Source organism: Seriola dumerili, unplaced genomic scaffold, assembly GCF_002260705.1.
Source record: "Seriola dumerili isolate Sdu_G_001 unplaced genomic scaffold, Sdu_1.0 BDQW01000127.1, whole genome shotgun sequence".
NCBI lineage: Eukaryota > Metazoa > Chordata > Actinopteri > Carangiformes > Carangidae > Seriola > Seriola dumerili.
In genome coordinates, this window is record NW_019174382.1 from 1,402,869 (window position 1) to 1,424,847 (window position 21,979).

General features: G+C 42.1%; 1 protein-coding gene across 2 annotated transcripts; it reads right to left on the reverse strand.

Moving 5' to 3' along the window:
- Positions 1-193: 193 nt before the first annotated feature.
- On the reverse strand, positions 194-11,780 carry kif11 (kinesin family member 11). Of its 2 annotated transcripts, none has more exons than XM_022748655.1 (26): positions 11,644-11,780; positions 11,288-11,390; positions 10,004-10,133; positions 9,450-9,547; positions 9,183-9,261; positions 8,457-8,642; positions 8,250-8,374; positions 7,953-8,043; positions 7,717-7,862; positions 7,252-7,348; positions 7,062-7,157; positions 6,796-6,884; positions 6,581-6,668; positions 5,882-5,955; positions 5,674-5,788; positions 5,199-5,270; positions 4,018-4,153; positions 3,549-3,721; positions 3,265-3,390; positions 2,933-3,088; positions 2,084-2,223; positions 1,630-1,909; positions 1,202-1,424; positions 921-1,093; positions 718-828; positions 194-488 (listed from the first exon to the last, which is right to left on the reverse strand). In XM_022748655.1, exons 2-26 carry the CDS (start codon positions 11,353-11,355, stop codon positions 378-380), a joined length of 3,183 nt encoding a protein of 1,060 aa, XP_022604376.1. In that variant the 5' UTR covers positions 11,356-11,390; positions 11,644-11,780; the 3' UTR covers positions 194-377. The 2 variants fall into 2 exon arrangements, with proteins under 2 accessions (XP_022604376.1, XP_022604375.1); XM_022748654.1 differs by having other exon boundaries at positions 194-491.
- Between the last annotated feature and the right edge of the window lie 10,199 nt (positions 11,781-21,979).

A 21,979-nucleotide genomic window follows, 5' to 3' on the forward strand; every position in this document is an offset into this window, starting at 1 on the left:
TTGAACTCCTGTAACTGTTAAAACAACTGGAAATGTGTTACTTGACACAAGTGTGGATATTGGGACAGATCCTGTTGCTTCTCCTTTTAACCCTAGTTCCTCATTTATGACAAACATTACAAAACCTGTTCAGGTACATGTTACCTTTTCAACTCAGACTTTATCTTCTGGAATTAAAACACAAACAAAAGAATAAAATAAGTAAAAATCTCTTTAATATTACAAGCAACTTGAAAATTTTGAGACAATTATGTTACTAAAACAAGTGACAGTTCATGTGACAGCATCCTAACTTTTTAAAAGACAAAACGATTAACAATATTAGAAAGAGTTGAGCAGTAATAACATTGTTTTAACAGAATATATTTATAACTGCTTTAGTTCTGACAGCGGAGTGGAAGTCTGGATTTCTGAGGTGTTGATGCAGCTTCATTTTCCAACCCTTTTGGCCTGGAGGGGATCTTTGTCTCCTTCTTACCACCTTTCTTCTGCTGGAAAAAGGGGAAATCATAAGATTTTAGGCTTAAATATTATTTGTCATTTGCAGAAGAAAATCTTACAGCTACGCTTCATTTCACTGAATTCATTTGGAAGAACAGATCATCACAATTGACAGATATTCCTGTGAAAAAGATCAATTTTCACACCTCCCTCTGTAAAATAACCAGACACATTTTAACCTTTTAAAAAAAAAAAGTGGTTTAAGATTCTGCTCACCTTGAAGAAGGGAACACGTTTGCTCTCGTTGAAGACGAGGTTCTCGTCGATGAAGGACGGCTCTGTGGCCAAACTCTCGTTACAGGTGCTCAGCTCGTCTTCTAGAGAGTCCTAAACACAACCAACAGGAACAAGGTGAAAATTAACCTAGAACCGAAATCAAGGTGAAATCAATATTAAATTCCTGTGTACTGTGTACGTACATGGTCAACCTGGCTGTGTTTGTCCTCCTCCTCTTGCTCTTCCTCTTCCTCCTCCTCCATGGCGGCTTGCAGCTCCTCCTGCTGCCTCCTCAGACTCTCCAGCAGCTCGCCACGGCTCCGCGACTTCATCAGCTGCCTCGGGTAGACAAACTCCCGACGCTGAGGGGTGGCACCTGAAGGCCACAGCAGAACCGGTTCATGACTTGAGTTCAAGACTTGATACTTCCTCGTATTAAATATGATACGATATAGAAAAAGAGAAGTAAGTGAAAATCAGTTACCGGTGGGGACGTCCTGCTGCAGCTCGTCCTGCAGGAAGCCGTGGACCAGCTGTTGACTCGTCTCCACATGGTCCTGTATCTCAGCCCGCTGTTGGTCCAGGACGGTCCGGTCCATGGCGGTCTGGCTCTGCACGGCCGTCAGAGCCTGCTTCACCCCCTCCTGCCGGCTCGACAGCTCCTCCTTGGCTTTGTGGAGCTGGTCGGTGCAGTGTGTCTCGACGCTCTAGAGGACAGATGTTGGATCATAATACAATCAAGTTACGACAAGCGTCTTTTTTCCTTTTCACGTCATCTACACCGACATCTGATGGTCTCGTCTTAAAAAGTCTGACACCTTCACGACTGATCAAACAGCGTCTTCTGCGCCACATTCCTTAAGCAAGTAACATTTCTTAAGTAATATTAAATCAGAGGCCATGTTTTTTTACCTGATGCAGGGTCTGAGCTTCAGTGGAAATCTTCCTCATGAGGGAGAGGTGTTCGTGGGTTCGAGACTCTGTGTGTTCCCTAACTCTGGAGCTCCACTGGAGGTCTCGTTCCACCAGACCGGACACGGAGCGGTGGAGGTGGGAGCAGCAGCCCGTCATCTCCTCCAGCGTCTGCCGGCTCTCGTCGGCGTTCAGACGCAGCGAAGAGGCGAGGGTGGAGGAGGTGGAGGAGAGGAGGTCGGCCTGTGTCGAAGCCTGATGCTCCACTGTCCTGCAGCCGCTGCACACAGGAGACACGAGGTGGTGACAACGTGAAACTAATGGATATATAACAATTCAAAACTTAATGCAAATGTTTGAAAGTCGACAGAGAGATTTGTGTTTGCAGCTTTTAAATTAAATCAAAAACCTTCCAACGCTTCTTCATGCGTTTGTCCGTCAGTCTGTGTCTCACCTGCTGATGTTCTCCTGGACGCTCTGGAGAGGTTTCTGCAGAGCTCTGGAGGCCGAGCGCAGGTCAGTGTAGTCCTTCTGCGTCTCCATGGTGAGCAGGTTGAGCTGGTCCTGCAGGCACTGGATGGTCTGCTTCATACCCTGACAGCAGGAAGCACAGTAACGATGTTAGCGTCACTTACACGACTAAAATGTCCGTGTCAAGCCAAACCACAGTTTGTGGAAAGTAAAACAGTATAAAATAGTATTAAATATAAATAAGAATAAACTTATTAGAAGAGAGAAGAGAAGAGAGTCGGCTCAATAATTTATCTCGTCTCTGTCCAAGTTCTTTGTTTATTGATTATAAGTTGTTGCAAAAGAAAAGGTGACGATACGATTTAAAGTCACTCTGGTTCATTTTTGGAATAATTAATAATAAAACCAAACAGTTACTAGTTGCTTCAGCTTTTGGACATCGTGTTAAAATGCAATAAAAGACTGATACTAATATTGATCTGAAAAGCTGAGAGTAATGAAAAGTATTAGTTTTATTTCCAATTAAAGTGAGGAAACAAAATCGTGAAATCATGTGAAGTGAGGCAGCACTGATGGTGGATGTTTTCTATCTATAAATGTTTGTTGCTTATTTATTTATTAATATTAACATTTTCTCTTCTTTGTTTTTGACCCAATGACTGAAGATTAATGATCAGTGAAACTGAACTGTCAATTTCAATTGCTGAACCCTCCAAAATAAAAGCTTAAAAATAGAAGCTGCACATTCTTAAAGGATAACTTGAATAACTAAATCAGTCTGCGTGGTGTGTGTGTGTGTGTGTGTGTGTGTGTGTGTGTGTGTGTGTGTTACCGTCTGGTGTCTCTCCTGCGCCTGTCGGATCTCGTCCTCCAGCTTGTCGTGTTCGGCCTGCAGGGCGCTCAGGCGCTGCACGGCGGCCTCCCGCAGCCCCCCCAGCTCCTGAACCAGGCCGCTGAAAAACACACCCATCTCCTTCATGGCCTCCACCTGAGAAGAAGAGGATGTTAGACACCATCAGCCGTAATTAAAAAGTATTAATAACACTTTACCGTCAAAGAAAACAAACATGAGAGGGTCTCATTTCTGGAAGGGAAGACGTGATCAATACAAAACACTGATGAATGTTATTGGTGTGTGAATAAAGAACACAGTTATGTTCCAACCTTGTCGGCCAGAGCTCGCTGCGTCTCCACCGACGCTCTCAGAGTGTCGTTCAGCTCCTTGACGGCTGATAAACCCATCAGAGTCTGAACGTTTAAGACCTCCTCCATGTCCTGCTGATGCTCCTCCTGCACAGAGCCAAACATTAGAGCGGCCACACACACTGTTGTGTCCCTGTTTAAACGGATGACACAACCTGAGGAAATAAAGTCTGAGGGGAAACTAACTTCAGGATCTATTAAATGATTATTATTGTCTGTTGAACATTAGGTCGCCTGGTCCTCACCAGCAGCTGCAGCAGACTCTCCTTGTCCCGCAGACACAGCGTCTCCTGCTGCTGCACCCTCTCCTGACAGCGCGACACGCCCTCGGCCACCAGACGCCCGACTCCGCCCACGAAGGACTCCACGGTGGTCAGAGCTCCGTTCAGCGCCGCCTCGTTCGTCACCAGCAAACCGTCTGCGCGGGAGAGAGAGCACAGAGGTGGAAATGTAGTTCGTAAATGTTCATGTAATGTTCGAATCTTATTTTTATCACGGCCACAACCGTCTCTTTTTGTGGCGGTTCATCGACCCCAGGACCTGAATCCTAATCATTTTGGCGTCCCCTGACTTTTGTATTTGTTTATAGGAACGATCAGTGTCCTTGTGATTTCTTTCCCTCCGTCGCCACCCTCAGATTTTACATTTACCTCCGCTACTGTAAAAGCCTGAGGGAAGCTCAACCATCAGTGTCATGTGTTCACTTCACATTACCGATGGCCTGCGAGTAGCTGCTCAGCATGTCGCGGTGTTTGATTCCCTGCTGCTGAACGCAGCGCTGCACGCCGCTGAACGCTCCCTCCATACGCTGAGCGAAACTCTGCTGGATCTGCTGGTTGTGCTGCTCCACCTGTGAGGTCACAAAGTGCCGGTTCGTTAGTCCCGATAACGTCACAAAAACACCACGTACAAATGTGACGCCAAGTCAAAACTAAATTATACTCGTCATCATCAAACGTTTTCAATACCCAGACATTTCATCATCATCATCATCATCATCATCATCATCATCGGCTTCACTAGCACTACTCTTGTTCTTCAGTCAGACACACTGATGTCGACGCACGTCTACGAATAAACACACAATCATCTTGCAAACCTAAGATTAGATTCAATATTACAGTAAAACGATGAATCAGTTAATTGAGCTACAGAATAAAATAAATCGTCACAAACAGTTCTGAAACATTCTCAAGTTCATATTTGATGCTAAAGACCCAAATATTAATTTGAGTCCCATGATTCATTTCTGCTCTGAGGTCCCAAAACACAGACGCTGGTGAAATGTCTTTCTGTGGCAAACAGCAGTGAGTTCAATTTATTGAGAAAAGATGCATAAAATCTTTTTCTCTCAAGATGAAACATATAAAATGTTGTTTTGTGGATTTGGTTCAGATTATCTCCAGTTGTCTGTCAGCTCTGCTTTTTCTGAACAGGAACAAAGACTTGGAGAAAGAGGGAGGTAAATAAAGAAGATCCTGTTGCGGGGAAACAAAGAATCTACATGTATGTTGTAAGTTGACAAAGTGTACGTGTCAAATTCAATATACATATATTACAATATGATGTATTAACTCCTACTTTATGGTCACAACAGCTGCTGACACGAGGAATCAGCTCCTTCAACAAACTTAGATAATATAAAAACATTTTAAGACCTTGATTCCCTTTATTTTACTTTCCTGCAGAAATCCTGATTATGTGTTTTATTTTGTATTGTGTTCCTTCATGTCCCTGTTTCCTGTTGGATTGAATCTTTATATAAATAACCCGACCCCCGGTCGACTGAGGACCCAGACTCTGTGGGACTCTGACTCTTTCTTGATCATTTTCATGCTATGACCCCTGAGGTCGTGCCGTTACCAGCCGGAGACAGTGATCATTTAGTGCGTGACCTTTTTCTTCCTGTCCAGCTTGTCGTGGAGACCCGACACGTCGCAGGTGCTGGCATCCACCGTGGTCAGCAGCTGAGAGGAGGAAACACAACAACAACCAATCAGACTCACATTAGCATCTTTAAACTGATGGAAGGAGTGATGACACTGCTGCTATCTGATCACATCAAGCACTTATATTTAAACAGCTGAAAGCAAACAGGCTGAAAAATGTCTCAAAAGGAGACGTGCCAGCAAAAGAGGAAGTTAAAAGAACTCTATAAGATTCATGAACTTTATTAATAACAGTTTGGAAAGTACAGGAACAGAAAAGAGGAAGAGGAGGCAGCAAGCAAATGAAAACCAAAGAAGATCTAAATACAGTTCCCACATCAGAGTGATGACACTCTTACAAACGCTTTGTTTGAAAGCTCACGCTGCGTTACAGAGCATCGTGTAAGATGGTAAGAGCAGCGTCGGAGGGGCGTGTCCATACCTGCCCGGCTGTGTTGTACAGGGTTTCCTGGACTGAGCTGAGCTCCGAGCAGATGAACTCCTCCTGACTCAGCTTCTCTCTGGTCTGCTGCAGGTCTCGGCTCGTCTCCTCCAGCCTGAAACCAAAAACCCAACGCTTTGTTCACGAGTCACCGCTTTGACTTTGTCTCTGACTCCAGAGTCCAGATGAAGACAATCAGCCCCCTCACCTCTGCTGCTTCTCGTCCAGGTCTACGGTGCACTGCTCCAGTCTGCTTTTACTGTCCACAAACAGCTCGCTCACCTGCAGAGAGAGAGGGGGTGGGGGGGTGGTCTTAAATTATCACATTCCCTGTGACCTTGACCTTTGACCTCTGACCACCAAAACGTAAACCGTTCATCCTTGAGTCCGAGTGAATGTTTGTGCCAAATATGAAGAAGTTCTGTCACGGCGTTACTGACAGAGAGTAATGTGTGTGAACACGTGTTTTATCATTCGCTGCATCACGTAAATATAATAAATCTTTATTATTTATAATTCAAAGTTACTGCAACATAAAAATGGCACTTTAGTGGATGTTGTGCGTCACATGAAACACGCTCCTGGTGTAAAAATGAAATTGAGAACATGTTTGTTACAGGCCACATTAACGACTCGTTTGGTCTGAAGCCTTAAACACACAGTTTACCGTCACATGACAAAGACAAACAGAAAATCCTCACAGACCAGAAGCTGGAGCCAGAGGAACAGTTCATTGATTATTAAAGTAACTGCGATTTCATTTTCAGTCTCTGGCGAATCGTTAATCGACTGATCGTTGCAGCTCTGGTGTAAATTTTGGTAACTAACTCGAAATGGTTTTAACTGTCGCAGGTCGCAGTTACTGCAGCATCCCGCAAAACAGAGGTCAGAGGTCAGACTGTCCTACCTTCTTCAGCTCCTCCTCCATGGCAGCGATCCGGTCGTTGTACTCCACGATCTGCTCCTCGTGAGCCGTGATCTGATTCATCATGCCACTGACACACACAGACACACAGACACAGACACACACACACACACACGGTTCTTCTGTTAGAACACACACACATAGAATGGTGCTGTATCAGGTGTTATTAAAGGGCGCCTTCCTTTCATGTGACCTACTCGTAGTTTTCTGCAGACAGGTAAACGCCGTTCTTGTCTCGCGTGGCGGCCAGGTCTCGCTTCAGACGCTCGATCTCCTCCGTGTATTCCTGAACACGCACAAACACGTCGGTTATTATTTTTTTTCCCCCTTCAGGAGGTTGAAATGTGACGTTTGACTCGAAGACATTTCCCTTCGAGCCCGACGTCACATCACACTAATGATGAAACCTCTTCATCCTGAGGAGGCGTGATAACGAAGCCGGTCTCTGGTCGGACTCGTCTACCTTGATGAGCGTCCTCTTGGTGAGCTTCTGGTTGACCTCGGGTTTGTTCATGATGTTCTTGGCTCTGCTGGCGTACTCCAGCGTGCTCAGAGTCTCCTGCTCGGACAGAGACAACGTCACGATAAAGAATAATAAAACAAGATACACACACACTTCACCTCTCAGAGCGGCGCGAGCTTGTAGGACGAACCTCCATGTTGCTGGACGACGGCGACACGGTGGCGATGATGGAAGTCCTCGTTCTTCCCCCCAGTGAGTCCTGCAGGATCCTGGTCAGCTTGGACTCTCTGTGGGGAGAGTGCACATTATTAATCAATAATATATAATAATAATAATCTTAATGACAGGTGGAAGACAGGATGACGTTTGACGAACAGCTGACTGCAGACACATAAGATCTTCCCATCCAACTCTCTGCAGGAAGGCGTTTCCCAAAATGTCAAAAATATTCCTTTAATTCATCTACGAATTCAGAAATTACATCAATTTACTGCCTTTTTTTTACTTTCAGGGTCCATGTCTGCAGTCGCTCAGACGTGAGCATCTGTGGGTTTTTTGGAGAGTTGGAACCTGAAGTTGTTGCTTTGAGCTTTAGGGAGTTTTAACAAACATTTAACACCATTTTCTGACCGTGTCTCTCGTCTGTGAACTCTACCTGTACGGGACGTGCGGCCTCTTCTCCACCAGAGCGGTGATCACTCTGCCCAGCGTCAGCAGAGACTGGTTGATGTTTCCCGCCTCGCGAGCCCGCTTGTCCACCGCGCCCGAGCGCCCGATGTTCTCGCTGCCGGCGAGATCCACCTGGAGAGGAGGGACGTTTGTAGATTTACAAATGGAAAACAAGGAGACTGAGTGACGTGTTTACTCTTCCAACACATGACGGATTGTTACCAGGTTGAGTTTGCCGATCTTCAAAAGCTCCTCTCCGTCCAGCGTGATCTCCTTCATGTGAATGGTGACCGAGAACACGGAGTGGGAGCGACTGCACAGACACAGAGAAAGGGTGAAATTAAAACGTTGCGAGTGAATCGGCCGAGGTGGTAAATACTGCCGACAACTGGAGCTGCACAATTAATCAAAATATAATCGAAATCACAATATATTAAACATCGTGCAGCCCCAGCTGTTCAGAGATCTTCCAGAAACATGTGATCACTCGTCAGACTCCAGGGTTCCCCGGGTGTGTACCTGGAGTAGGCGTTCATGAGCGTGGAGGCCGTCCTCCTCTTGGCTGCTCCTCTCTCCAGGATCTGATAAACTTCGTCCTTGTTGTGAACCGTCACCTCCTCCAGACCCTTCACCACCACGCCGCGCTGCAACACACAAACACAGCCGTGAGGAGAGAAGACGAAATCGATCGTAACAGCAGATGTGCAGTTTATCTCCGACGGTCACCTTGTTGCGCGGGTCGTCGAACAGCTGCAGCCGCTCGCTGACGTCCTCGCTGGGGCTGAGCAGGTCGAACAGCTCCTCGTTGTAGATCTCCAGCAGCGAGACTTTGATGGAGAACTCGGTGCCGTTCTCAGAGAGCTTCTCGAAGATCTGGTGCAGCGTTCTGGGGATGATGCCGGCGAGAGGGTCCTAACAACATGGAGGAGGAGTTACCAGCAATCAGGACAATTAATTCAGTCACACTTTGCAAAAATATAGTCTTTACAATTTACAGACACAGACTTGAATCTGACATCATCATCTGTTGTTGGTCACTGTTGCTTCTTTTTCTTTTTACATGCATCTATTTTTCACCTGTTTGTAAGATAATAGTTAAATGTTTGATTAAACATCTTTGTTCAGCCTTATTCTCCTTTTTTTAACTGTTTTTTATCTAATAATAATAATAATAATAATAATAATAATCCCCATTTAATACAAGATATGCAGCTAAAAAAGTGCTTTACAATAAAAAATTAAAAAGTACATTAAAACAAGGATGAATAGAAGAATAAAAAGACAGTAGACGATAAAATATGCAAAAGAAAACAAAAACAGAAACCAGTAATAATAATAAAATACTACAGATTGAATTAAAAGTTAAAAAAGTAAATTAAATAAAAAGGTTTTCAGCTGTCTTTAAAAATGTTCACATCATTGATCTTGGCCAATAAAACGGAGTAAACTCACCTCCTCCCAGGTGAACTGCTCGTCCGGACTCCTCTCTCCCTCCATGGTGAAAGTCTTTCCTGTTCCTGTCTGACCGTAACTGAACAGGACGGAGAGGAAACGGTCTCATGTGACAAAATAAAGTCTTTTGCTTCATTGAAGCATCAACTTTTCTATCAATAAAACAAACAATCAGCTTATTGCTGTAACTGTTTCCACCAGCAGTTCAGAACAGAAGAGAAGATTGTTTTATCTGTTCACTGGAACGTTAAAACTCTGCAGACTTACGCGAACACAGTGCAGTTGTATCCCATGATGACTTCATCCAGAATGGGACAAACGACGCTCCTGTACACGTCGATCTGCTTCGCAGCCGGACCGAACACCTGAGGAGAGAATAATTCACTTGGATTTTAATCATCTGAAACCGACGTTAAACCTGCTGTCAACAGGTTTATGTCAGTAACTTCACTACAGCTACAGTTAGTTCATCTATCAACAGGAATTTAATCGACTGCAACTGGTTCAATGATCAAATACTTGTTTTGGACAATTTTTAAAGCATAATACCAAACATTTACTTTTCTTTGTTGTATATAATAATAGTAAACTGAACATTACAACAGTCATCTTTCACTTGTTTCTCACGTTTTATAGACAAAACAATTATTCAATCAATCAAGAAACTAATTATTATTTGCAGTCCTAAACCGAACAAGGACTCTTGTAGCAGCAGCTGTAGAAACCGTCTGTTCTATTAAACAAATCCCCCGTTTTCCCTCCATGTCTGTAAAACAGCTCAGAGGCAAAACTGTTCCACATCCACGTCTTCATCCACTCACCATGTCAAACGTGTAGGTTTTTCGTGACGCCTTGTCGTTCATCCCTCCCGTCTTCACGACCACCTCCCTCCTGCTCTGATCGCAGTCGATGACACCAAAGGACGACTTCCGCTCCACTGTGTTAAAAGGCCTGGAAGAAAAACGCAGCAGAGACACGTTTGACTTCTCTGAACATCACCACCTACAGGTCAAAGGTCTTAGATATTGATAAGATATCTGGTTTATGTTCAGAGAGAAAGAAGCAAATCTTCACTGAACCCAGAGACTGTTAAAATGACTGAAACGATTTTTCCAACTGCACAAAGGAGTCTTTGAAGATACGGGGGAGAAAACATTCGCAACGGTAGGAAGTTGTTAAATGACCCTCTGGGATTTTTATCTTTCACAACACAGATGCTCCGATTGAAGCGCCAGTGTAATTACAGCACATGACACTAAATCCAGTGAAACATTTCTTCATTTCTCCTCAAAATAAGGAATTAGATGCATTTTCTTGTGAGATTTCAGGCAAACAAAACGCAGAACATGGTGGTTATTCACAGGGTTTCTGAAGCTTCACAAACCTAAATTTAAAACTATTAAAAAACCTTTTTAATACCACACATGATGCAGTTTAATACAGGTTTCACAAACATATTAACCACCGCATGAACAATACCAGTAGGGGCGATGAAACCATGACTTATTAAGGTATATTTATATCACATTTTTGTAACAGTAATCCCTAATAGTAGCATTAATTAATCAATAACCATGTAGACCTAGATAAACAGCAGAAATAGGTGGATTAACTAATTAATGAATAACTAATTAAGATTTGATATAATGTCAGACGTTTGAACAACAGTACTTGTGATTTTCAAGTTAAAGAAATTAATATTACTACCCACAGAGAGATTTTTAAAAAGATATGTGAAGACCTGTGTTAATAAAATTTAATGCTTTTTAAATAAATTTTAAGACTTTTGATGAAACTGAAACTAAAGACTTTAACAGCAGCTGATCCCCTGTAGACAGTATTAATAACAACCATATGCCGCTTTCAGAAGATCCATTTATCTTTTTTACAGTCAGTTCCCTGGATGAAATAAACTAATAAACATGTAAATGAAACGTAAGCTTTAGAAATTCATAATATTTGTCAGGTTACAACACAGTTTGACATATCTAGAGCTTCTCTGACAGGGTGGGAAATAAGTTAATGTTGACAAAACCTTAACCACCGACAAGAGATAAACAAAAGACAAACATGCATGAAACATGGATCTGTTTTCTGTCCATTACCTGCATCTGACAACGACCTGGATGTTTCTCCCCTTCTCATCCCGTTTCACTCCGCTGTGTGAAGCCATGTTTGCAGAAAGATGTTCTCCTCTGCTGAGTCAATCTGCAAAACACCGACGGGTTAACACACTTTAAATGAGCACGTAAACACAACATCAGCCCCCAGACGGTGTTAACGAACATGAAGCCGAATATTCCGGGTCACAGCCGCTGACAAACACTCCGACATTTGGCCAGTTACCATTTAAAGACGTAATGAGACAGAATGTGTCTCCCTGCCGTGAACTAACGACAAATTAGCTTCATAGCTTGCCGCTAGCCATATTACAATTGGCGTTAATCCAAAAATAACTTACCGAATGACGCTGTAGACTGTTGCTCCTCTCCTTCAATAACGTATCCGTTTTCTGTTTCCAAGAGAAAACGATTTATAACTTGTATATTTATCGTCTAATGTCTCCTGCAGCAGCGCAGTCCCAACTTCTCTGGCGCTCTTAAGCCTCCAACCAGAAACATTTGAAACAGTACTTTAAAATTTTGACGAGCCAATAGCGGGAGAGTAACGGCCAAACAAACAACGCCATTGGTTTAGGGTGTACACGTGACGAGAGTTAGCGCGGGGCATCACGGGAGGTTAAAATAGTATAAATGGCTAACTGTTAGCAGCAGGTGGAGACATTGTTCCGTAAACGATTTCATGATTTTTACTCAATATTTATCAAGTGCTGATGAACCGTATTCAGGTAAAAACGTTACTAATATACTACAAAATATATTTAAGCGGGAAACGGCGTGTTTATATTTCATACATACAGTAAACCAGCGGTATTGATTAGTATTGATTTAAAGTCTCTTATTTCAGAAGTCAACTGGATCTTAATAGGATTCACTATCTGGTTTATTTATGTTTCAATGTAATTATTCTTACCTCAGGTGTTTCTAGTAGCTGAAATCAGGTAGACGTGTTTACTACTGTATTTTTTAAATAAAAGTATAGATTTCAAAGCAAGAAAATATAATTAAAGTACCAAAGGTCTTATTATGCAGATTGGCTTACTTCAGAATAACGTGAATTAAATTATCAGATTATAACGAATAAATATGTAAGCAACACTTTGCTACAGCTAAATAAATCTAGCCCATACTTGGGCCACATACTTGTTTTCGTCTGGCCCAGTATAGGCCTGAATCTGGTCCATGTAAAGCATGACTGTCAGATACTACTTCCGCATCTGGGCCAGACTCGGGCCGATGACCCAGGCATATGTTTTGCCAGAAGTTTCATTTTGCTCTCTGTACTGCTTAATCTATAATAATAATACATCACAGTTTATTTGTTGATTATATTCTTCATTAATAATCTGAATCTGCAGAGTAACAAGTAACTACAGCTGTCAAATAAACGTACAATATTTACCCCTGAACTGTGGTTGAGTTCAGTTATAAAGTGCCGGAAAATTTAGATACTCTAGTAAGTACAAATATACTTGAGTAAATGTATTTAGTTACCACCACTGCAGTATATTTACATAAGAGAGGCTTTGTGTGACAGATATTGGTGAGAGTTCTTCAACTTAGTCAAAATGTGACATTAGTGATTTCAGTCAATGATAAAGTCTAATTTTCATAATCTGTTTTTACTTTTGCGAGACGAGGCTGTGAATCTAAGGAGAAAATCAACTTATGTAAAATTATGTAACAAGAACATGGAAAAGAGTCAGTGGTAAAGAAAACAGTTTATATCACAAGTGCAGATATTCCTAGAAAATAACATCATTTTAAGAGTCCACTGGGACTGAAATGAAAGAGCAGACAGAGAGACTGCATTCTGGTGAAGCCTCATGGGAGCTGTAGTTGTTCCATGCTGGTTCTTTCTGATAAGGAACCGTTTATAAAGAGTTTAAAGCTGTAAGAAATGGATTTCTCTTTGGTTAACAACATCATTTACTAATTCTTGATGAATCAGTTATAAGATATTTATTTTATAAGAAAAACAGCTTTTGTGTTGCCAGGTTGTGGAAAATCCTCCTCCTGCAGACACTTTATAAACGGTTTATTTACAATTACAGCTGCACACTTGATGAACTGTGGGAAGATATATATCTTTAACTGTATCATCACTGAATAGAAACAGCCATGTTGTTTATTTAAACATTACATTAACAGACTCTTTATTCAAACAACAAAACTGGAAGTTCTTCACATGAAAATGTCATAAAAACAGTTTTCACCATCAATATTTCATCTTTAATTTTTCCCTGTGGATCCCAGAAGGACGGGGATCCAAATACATAAATAAATACATTTGTAAATACAAACAAAATGGCACGAATTTCCTTTAATATGAGCCGATGTTAGTTCACAGTCACAGACGCACAAAGGACCTGAAACTGTGAGATGATTGAACACAGACAGAGACATTTCAGTTGTATCATCCCTCTCCCCGAAACAAACAAAAACACTTTTCAAAACTGTATTTCAGTCAAATTAAATAATGAATAAATAACAACAAAATAATAAAGTATCTCATACATTCACTTTGTCTGTTTCAGGTTTATCAAGTGACCAGTGGCGAGCAGCAATCCATCTGGACCGTCCGCCCACTCAGCCCCCTGAAGAGGACGAGGGGGTTGCCCTTTTTGCTCTGGCAAACCCTTAAAAACACACACACACACACACACACACACACACATACTTTATATCTGACATCTACATGAGTTAAAATACCTCGTTGAAGCAGTGAACAGTTTTCATCATCGGTCTCAGTCTCAGTTTCCTCAAAATCAAAAGTTCTAAAGAAAACATCCGACCATTTACTTTGACACTAAATGAGTGTCCAGCCTCTTTTTATGCAAATTGTGGAAAAATCTGAAATTAAGAAAGAAAAGTTGAATTTTTACTTGGCTGAGGAGGAAAAGTTGGTGTATTGATAAAAACAAAGCGCAGTAACGTGATGAGGAGACTGGAACCTTAATTAATTAATTAGTAATAATACATGAAACAAACAGAAATGACTTTCCATTGTTTGACTGGAGCTCTTTCAATGACCTCATCTCACTGTGTCCTCTTCTTCTTCTGCAGTGGTTTATCTCACTGCTCTTAACTCCTAATATGTACAGCAGTGGATGGAAACTGGTGGTTTTCCTGGTCTAAAATTTGCACCAAATTTGGATGAAAACTCGACTCCTAATATTGATGTTGAAGCAAATCTATTATCAGGCAACTTAGAGTGATAATCGCACAATTTCAGCCTGAAACCAGAAGGCAGTGGTGTCTTCCTGAAGTGACTCGGCCAACTGTCTGCTGTTATTCAAATTCTAATATATAATAGTAATAAACTTTATTTACATAGCTCTTTTCTGAACAAAGTTACAAAGTGATTTAGAGAAAGAAAAGGGGGAATTAAAAAGAAAAACAAACACAATATGAAACAGAAGCAAGTTACACAATAATATAAATTGTCCATATCGTTGATATATATACATATATATATATATATATATATTGTCAAGTTCTCAAACTATTACAAGCCACACCTCAACTAACATCTGTTTGTTAGTGAGCTGGAGGCTGCAGACATGAAAACAGCTTCTTGTTTCCTCATCCAGCAGCTACAGATCAACATGATGATTCACATGTTGTGGTGTTTGTGTCCCCTGATGAATCTCAGTCCAGTGTTCCCGTTCTTTTAGCTCCATGTTTGGTCTCCACCAGCTGCTGAGGCAAACATCTGGCTCTGTACTGTGTCCACCAGCTGCTCTCTGACCGCGGCCGTCTGTCGAGGACAGAGGCTGAAAACGACGCTAAGAGAGCGACGAGGGTGAAGCGCAGCAGTGACGCCGTGTTCGGGTGATAAACAATGAGCTGAAACTCACTGTGAAGATGAAGCGAGCTGCAGGTTCAGCTGATGAACCACAGACTCCGCTCACCGCCGATTCATAGTGAGGACGGTCTGCGTCTGACGCCGCCTGCAGGTGGAACATTACCCTAACCCTGACTTCCTCCACTTCAACAAATCTTCTACCTTAACATATATAACGTGTTTGTACGTGTCATCAGCATCATCTTGGTGTCCAGGGCAGCAGCTGCCTTGCTCCAGGGTGAGGCAGGGCTGACCCGAACATCTCCGGCCTCCACGTCCCGTCAAAGAAACATCTCTCTGTTACAATCTGCTGTCCAGCAAAAAATCCACTTCATTACCATAACAATTTTAACTGCGAGGGTGGAAGCAAAGTGAGGTGGGAACAATTGTATTGTTTCTCTCCCCCCACACACACACTCTCTCTCTCTCTCTCTCTCTCTCTCTCTCTCTCTCTCTCTCTCTCTCTCCCTCTCCCTCTCCCTCTCTCTCTCTTTTTGTCATCGGCAGCCCACTCAGACCCCGGGTGACGATGACCCTTTCCGGGGGCAAACCAGAAACCCGAGAAGAGAAGAGAAGAGCGGGTAACTTTGTGGTCGGACAGACAAACACTGGGCTGCATTCGCCTCAGGAAGCTTCTCAGATCCTTCTCCGTATTCTCTCTCTCTCTCTCTCTCTCTCTCTCCATCCATCTCTCCATCTCCCTGGAGAACGAGGAGGAGGCCCGGCGGACGTCGTCTGACGGAGGAGAAGGAGGATTTCTCTTCAGTTTAAGGTGATTTTGAAACTTGATTCTTACACTTCACTTGTGCATCAGCCGAGAGGTCGTAGAATTAAACCTATGGACCAACTTCACACTCAGTTTTACAAGGAAAAATAGCGATTTTTGCTGATAAATAGGCATTAATTTAAAGAAGAAATCATACTGAGTGAGGAAAGTGGAGGCAGGTGAATTATTTGTTGAGTTCTGTTCATATTGGTGGTTCTGTGTCCTCTGATCAACTTTTACATGTGTTTTAGTAACAATAATCTGAGTGATGTGTACTGTTAGTTTCCAAAAGACCCAGATAACTGCTGAAATACCTGGAAATTGTTTAAATCACAATGTCAGGCCTTTTGTTTCACACAGTTTTATGATATAAATATTTAACCAGAATTTCCAAGAGGCAAATAATGAAAACATACAGTGAAAATCAAAGTTGTTTGTTAAGATTTTCTTCTCTGATGGATTCAGTCTTTCTAAAACACAGTGTTTATACAGTTGTGTGAAGCTGCAGCAAAAGCAAAAGGCCCCAAATTACTTTTAATGGCAAATTGTAGCTATTTGATTTACTGTAGAGCTGAATCAATCAGCCAATTTATCGATTAGTTGATCCACAGATAATTAGGCAACTGTTTTCACAACTGCATCATTTCAGTCAGTTTTTCCATCAAAGCTGCAGAACGTTCTCTGTTTGCAGCTTCTTCCTTGAGACCATTTGCTGCTTCTCTTTGTCTTTTCTTTGTAAAACTAAATATCTTTGTTTGTCGGACAGAACGAGACATTTTTAGACACTTTCTGACACAAAACAGACAAAAAGATGAACTGATTAATGGAGAAATGAATCAGCAGATGAATCTGTGGTGAAAATGATTGTTTGTTGTAGCTCTAATGTGATTTTTAAAGATAGTTCTTATTTGGAAATGTTGCGGTTACAGTTACAGAAATGTGTTTAAAAGTCCAGCATAGAAAAGTCTTTAAAAACACAATGACTGTAACATCTGGATCACGATCTGCCAGATTTTGTAGCTGCTCATATTGTTCATATTTTGAGATTTTCTTTATTTTTATGTCCATTTTAGTGACTTAGCACATAATTAACATATAATTTATAACATAGCACATAATTACAATGAGAAACGTTCTCTTCATTAGATCGTTCTCCAGTTTTGTTTCATTCTGTGCGTTTAAAGTCGGGACTGTAACTGTCGCCTCCTCGGGACGGCGTGGCGTTTTCCACCTGTGGTTCTTCGTCTTCATAAATATCATGAACCCTGAATGAATCCCTCATAAAGCTAATTATCCTCATTTGATATCAGCCGACGAGCTCTGGGAGTGAAGCGACGACACATTCTGGGTCCCAGAGATAATGTTGAGGCCATTCACCGCAGCTCCACGCTCATTGATGTGCCTGTCTATTATCCGACACTCAGCAGTCAATACATCTCCCATGAATATGCAATCGCTTCTATTGACGGCTTTGGTCTCTGGGTTCATCGCTCAAACCTCCCAAACCTCCCAAACCTCCCAAACCTCCCAAACCCTGACTCATCCGCAGTCTGGTCCAGAATTTAATCCTCAATGAGTAAAACCTGCTGGTTTAATATGAACTTTCATATCAGAATGAGTCATGGTGGTTTATTCGTCATCTGTTTGTCTAAACCAGATCTGGAATTTCCCTTCACCAAATTGAACACCACCTACTGGTTTAACAGGAGCTCAATCTGAAGGGACTTTCATACCAGAGTATTAGGGACTTTAAAGCCTCGTGAATAATTTATCCAGCGTTTATTTGCTGTTACATAATCGAACTCTTGATTTTAACCCAGATTTCCATCATGCGCTGCAGGATGAACATGAACCAGGATCCTAAAATGAGTCATCAATCATTTAAAAAAAACACCTACTGCTCTGAGATGAATAGAGGCAGAAAATTCAGATGATTTATGGTTTTTATTTTAGAGTCTGAGCGATTCAACCTGACGGGCTCGAAACTCTCAGAGGACGAGGGATTTCTTTTTCAGAGAGAGATTCACTGAAGCTTCAGAACTCATTTACAGATCCAACTCTTCGCATTAGTCTTTGCAAGGAGTCTTTAAAGAAATCTGGATTAAATTAGGTTTGAAACATCTGAAACTGATACTATTGGCCCTTCAAATAAAAGACGTTCAAATGGAAAATAATAAATGTGTAAATGGAAAATAAAAAACGTACAAACAGAAAGTAAAAAACAAACAATGTTTGAGAGCGAGAGCTGTGTAGATTTAATGAAACGCTTTTATAAATTCCCAGGAAACAGTTTGTTTACTGTAAGGCTGTCTGAAGCAGCTAGCAGCAGTTAGCATGAGCTAAGTGTGAAATAAAAAGTTCAGCGTTGTGTCGAAGAAAACTGAGAAAACTGAGGTTCAGATGCTTGAATGTTTTTATCGTCTCCAGAGAAAAGCTGCCTATTGTTTAGTTACTGCTGCTGTAATTCTGATGCTACAAACGTGAGGCGTCGATATGAGGGTTCAAAGGTGACAACATTCGCTCGAGCAGCAGATGATGACCTCATAAAACCTTCAGCTCGGACAAAGAAAGACACAGAAAGCGGCGGTTTGGTTGTTTTTGTTGTTTTTCGTTGACGTTTAGTTGCAAAAATGGAAAACGAGGGCGGCAGGCGGTGAGCGACCCGAGCGTCGTTTGAGGACGAAGACAAAGATCCATATTAACAAAAACCGCAGATGACAGATGATTAATCGGCGTGGTGGGGTCTGCCGAGCCGCCGGACCCCCGGCTGACACCTCGAGCCACCAAACACAAAACCAAAAAACCCCCAGAGCCTCAGCGGCCCGGAGGAGCGTGGGCGAAGGGTGGAAGCAGGGCACCGTCCCCACGGAGCAGTGTGTGTGTGTGTGTGTGTGTGTGTGTGTGTGTGTGTGTGTGTGTGTGTGTGTGTGTGTGTGCGCGCGTGTGTGTGTGTGTTACACTGAGAGAAAGTAAAAGTGTGTACTTGTGTGTGTGGGAGTGTTTATGTTTGTGTGTTAAAGCGCCAGAATGAGTGTGTGTTTCCTATGTGTGTGCATGTGTTTTCTTGCAGTGTGTGTGTGTGTGTGTGTGTGTGTGTGTGTGTGTGTGTGTGTGTGTGCATGGACCAACCAAACCCCCATCTGCCACAGGGTGGGCGGTTCGCCACACAACGACAATACACACCAACATTTTTGTAGCTGTGGGCGTTCAAAAGGCTGGAGAGCTGCAGTCCTCCTGCTCGCTCTCGCTCTCGCTCTCGCTCTGATCCGGCAGACGGCTTCAGCCTCATCAACTTTCTAATAATCAGCACATTAACCACTAAAACAGACGCAGCCTCACACTTTAGATATGTCGTGTTTACACTCGAATATCTGCGAGGACAGAGGAATCACAGGTTCGTCCTCTGGAGTTATTCTGTTTAATATAAGTAGAAATTCAGACCTGAATGTGTCTTAAACATGTCTGGGCTCAGAGGCTTCACTCTGATCCAGGTTCTGTCCTGCAGTTATCATGGATCCATAGTTTGTTTCCTGGTGCAGTGGCTTCTGGATTAGTCGGAGATATTTCATTGGTGCTCCACGTAGTTTGTGTTTTTCTGTGGTTCAGGTAGAAAAATCCTGCCACAGTTTATTCACTTTTGCTTTTTGCAAACATCAGCTTCTTTCTGTGAGCGATGAGCTCGAACCACAGCTGCACAATTAATCCAAATATAATCAAATTCACAATATGGCCAAGTGCAATATCCAAATCACAGGAGCTTGATTGTTCTACGGATCATATCCTCCACACGTAGAGGAAACATACAAGATCCAACAAAAATCACATCATCTTTATTTTTAAATGTTTTTCTGTGAAAATGAAAAAACGATCATTTCAGCTGAAATCACAATATCTGCCAGAACTATAAGTTTTTCAACATGAATCAAACCACATCCACACGGTCTGAACTCTTTAGGAAACACCTAATAAATAATATCTCAGGATTTTTCTCCCGAACTTCATATTTTTTGCTTATTTAATCCTAATTATAGAAATATTCAAAGTTCCAGCGGCTTTAAAAAAAAGAAAAACAGTTCACTTCTTTTTGTTCTTATAAGAAAACGTGACATCACCGGTAACGTCAGGCTGCAGCGTCTGAACGTCTCCCTCCACCTGGATTAATCTGAGCTTCAGCTGGAGCCTGTTCCCACATGAACTGAACGTTTTCACACATGGACTCAGTTTCTGGATTGGACGTGAACGAACAGAGCGTGAAGCAGGAAGAACGTGCGTCTGAAAGCACTTTCACAGCTGCTGGATCAACACGATTAAAATAAAAACAGCTCCGAGAAATGATGATAAAACAGCAACGTCTCCATCCTCTGAGACTTTACACAAACAAAATGAGCCTGAGGGGCAAATTCTCTTTAAAACATACTGTTTAATGTGTGTGTGTGTGTTTCCCTGTAGAAAAGACTGAAGAACTTTGTCTGTCACCCGATTGGCTGTCGAACTCTTTATCCATCATAAAAGAAAATGAACTTTCATTAGATCAGTAGAAAATAGAATTAATGAGAAATTTAAACCTCCAAACATCAGATTTGATCGAATGTGAAAGTTTCCTGCAGTGTTTAACATCCTGATTTAATCCCAGAGGCAGATTATTAATGATGCTAAAGAGCTCAGTTGCTGCTTGTGATAAAATCAGGGGAATACGAGACGAGGAAATAATGATTAGCCTCTAAAATTTAATCAAATGATGGAAAATTAGAATGAAAACAAAAATATTTATATATTTTTAAAAATAAGCCTGTGTCTTTTCAAATCATTTAATAACATTATTAATATTAAATAATAATATTTCTGTGGGGTGAGAGTCTTACATCTTCATCAGACACTAAATGTATAAATACATTTTTAATTCTCTGATTCAACCATTATTCTCCCACTTAATCAGCCTCATCAATCTCAGCCAGGCTCCATCACAGCAGTAATCTGCCCCTGACAGGGCGGGAGAGAAAACAAATGGGTCTGTGGAGTCGGTGTGTGGGCTCATCTGGCACCACGACAACACCGTGTAACTCCTTTTAACCGGATACCGGCCATATAAGCAGAGAGATCCTCACCGGAGAGTCCTTGTATGGAGAAGAAAGCTTTCCGGTGTGACCGGAATTCCGAATGATGGAGCTTCTTCTTCTTCTTCTTCTTCTTCTTCTTTTATTTTTTAAAATCTTCACGTGAGGCATTGAAGCACGTGCTGATGTTTATGGTAGATGTCAAAAATAAAATCACAAAATTCAGATGCATGTATCAGCTGAGAGATTTATCTGTTTTTATTTATTTAAACTCAAAGAAATCATTTTAATTGTTTCCATATTACGTCACGACCTGATCCACCAGACCTATTTCTGGAGTTCCCTCTTCTTTTTTTTTTTTTTTTTTCACTTTTTTTAAGACCAAGTCCATATTTGGTAAATGACGTAACGGGACAACCAGAGATTCCCTTTATAACCATACTGCACCATCCAGGAGCTGTTTACAGGAGGTGAGAGGCGGAACAGACGAAATGAGGGGAAATATTCATCATGTGAGAGACTCGGCAGCTAATTAGACTTCAATGTGTAATTAGTTTTAACCGGCTGCGTCTCACAAGACAGAATGACCGCGAAAATAGTTGATGAGGTTTGTGCGTCTCTCGGCGGTGCCGTGGATAATGTTTCCAAAGATGTGTACCCGGCGGAGGGGGGGCTGTCTTCAAACACGTCGGTGGTTTTTAAAGAGGAGGCTGTCGGGGAGGAAGAGCCCGCGGGGAAACATGAGGAGGATGAAGTCGGTAAGAATCAGGCGGTTTGGATGTGACTGGATCGTAATGATGATGAAGGTGTAAAGTCGTGATGTCGTTGTGCGTAACATCCAAACATGGCGTCAAATGTTCAGGTGAATACTCTGCTGTGTTCTAACTGGCTGCACCTTTCTACGTGTTTCAGGTGACCTTCTGTTCGGCGGGAAGAGCGCACCTGAGCTGCCGCTCCAGGGCGACTTGGCGCAGTACGTGGCAACTTTACGCACGCACCCCGTGGCGTTT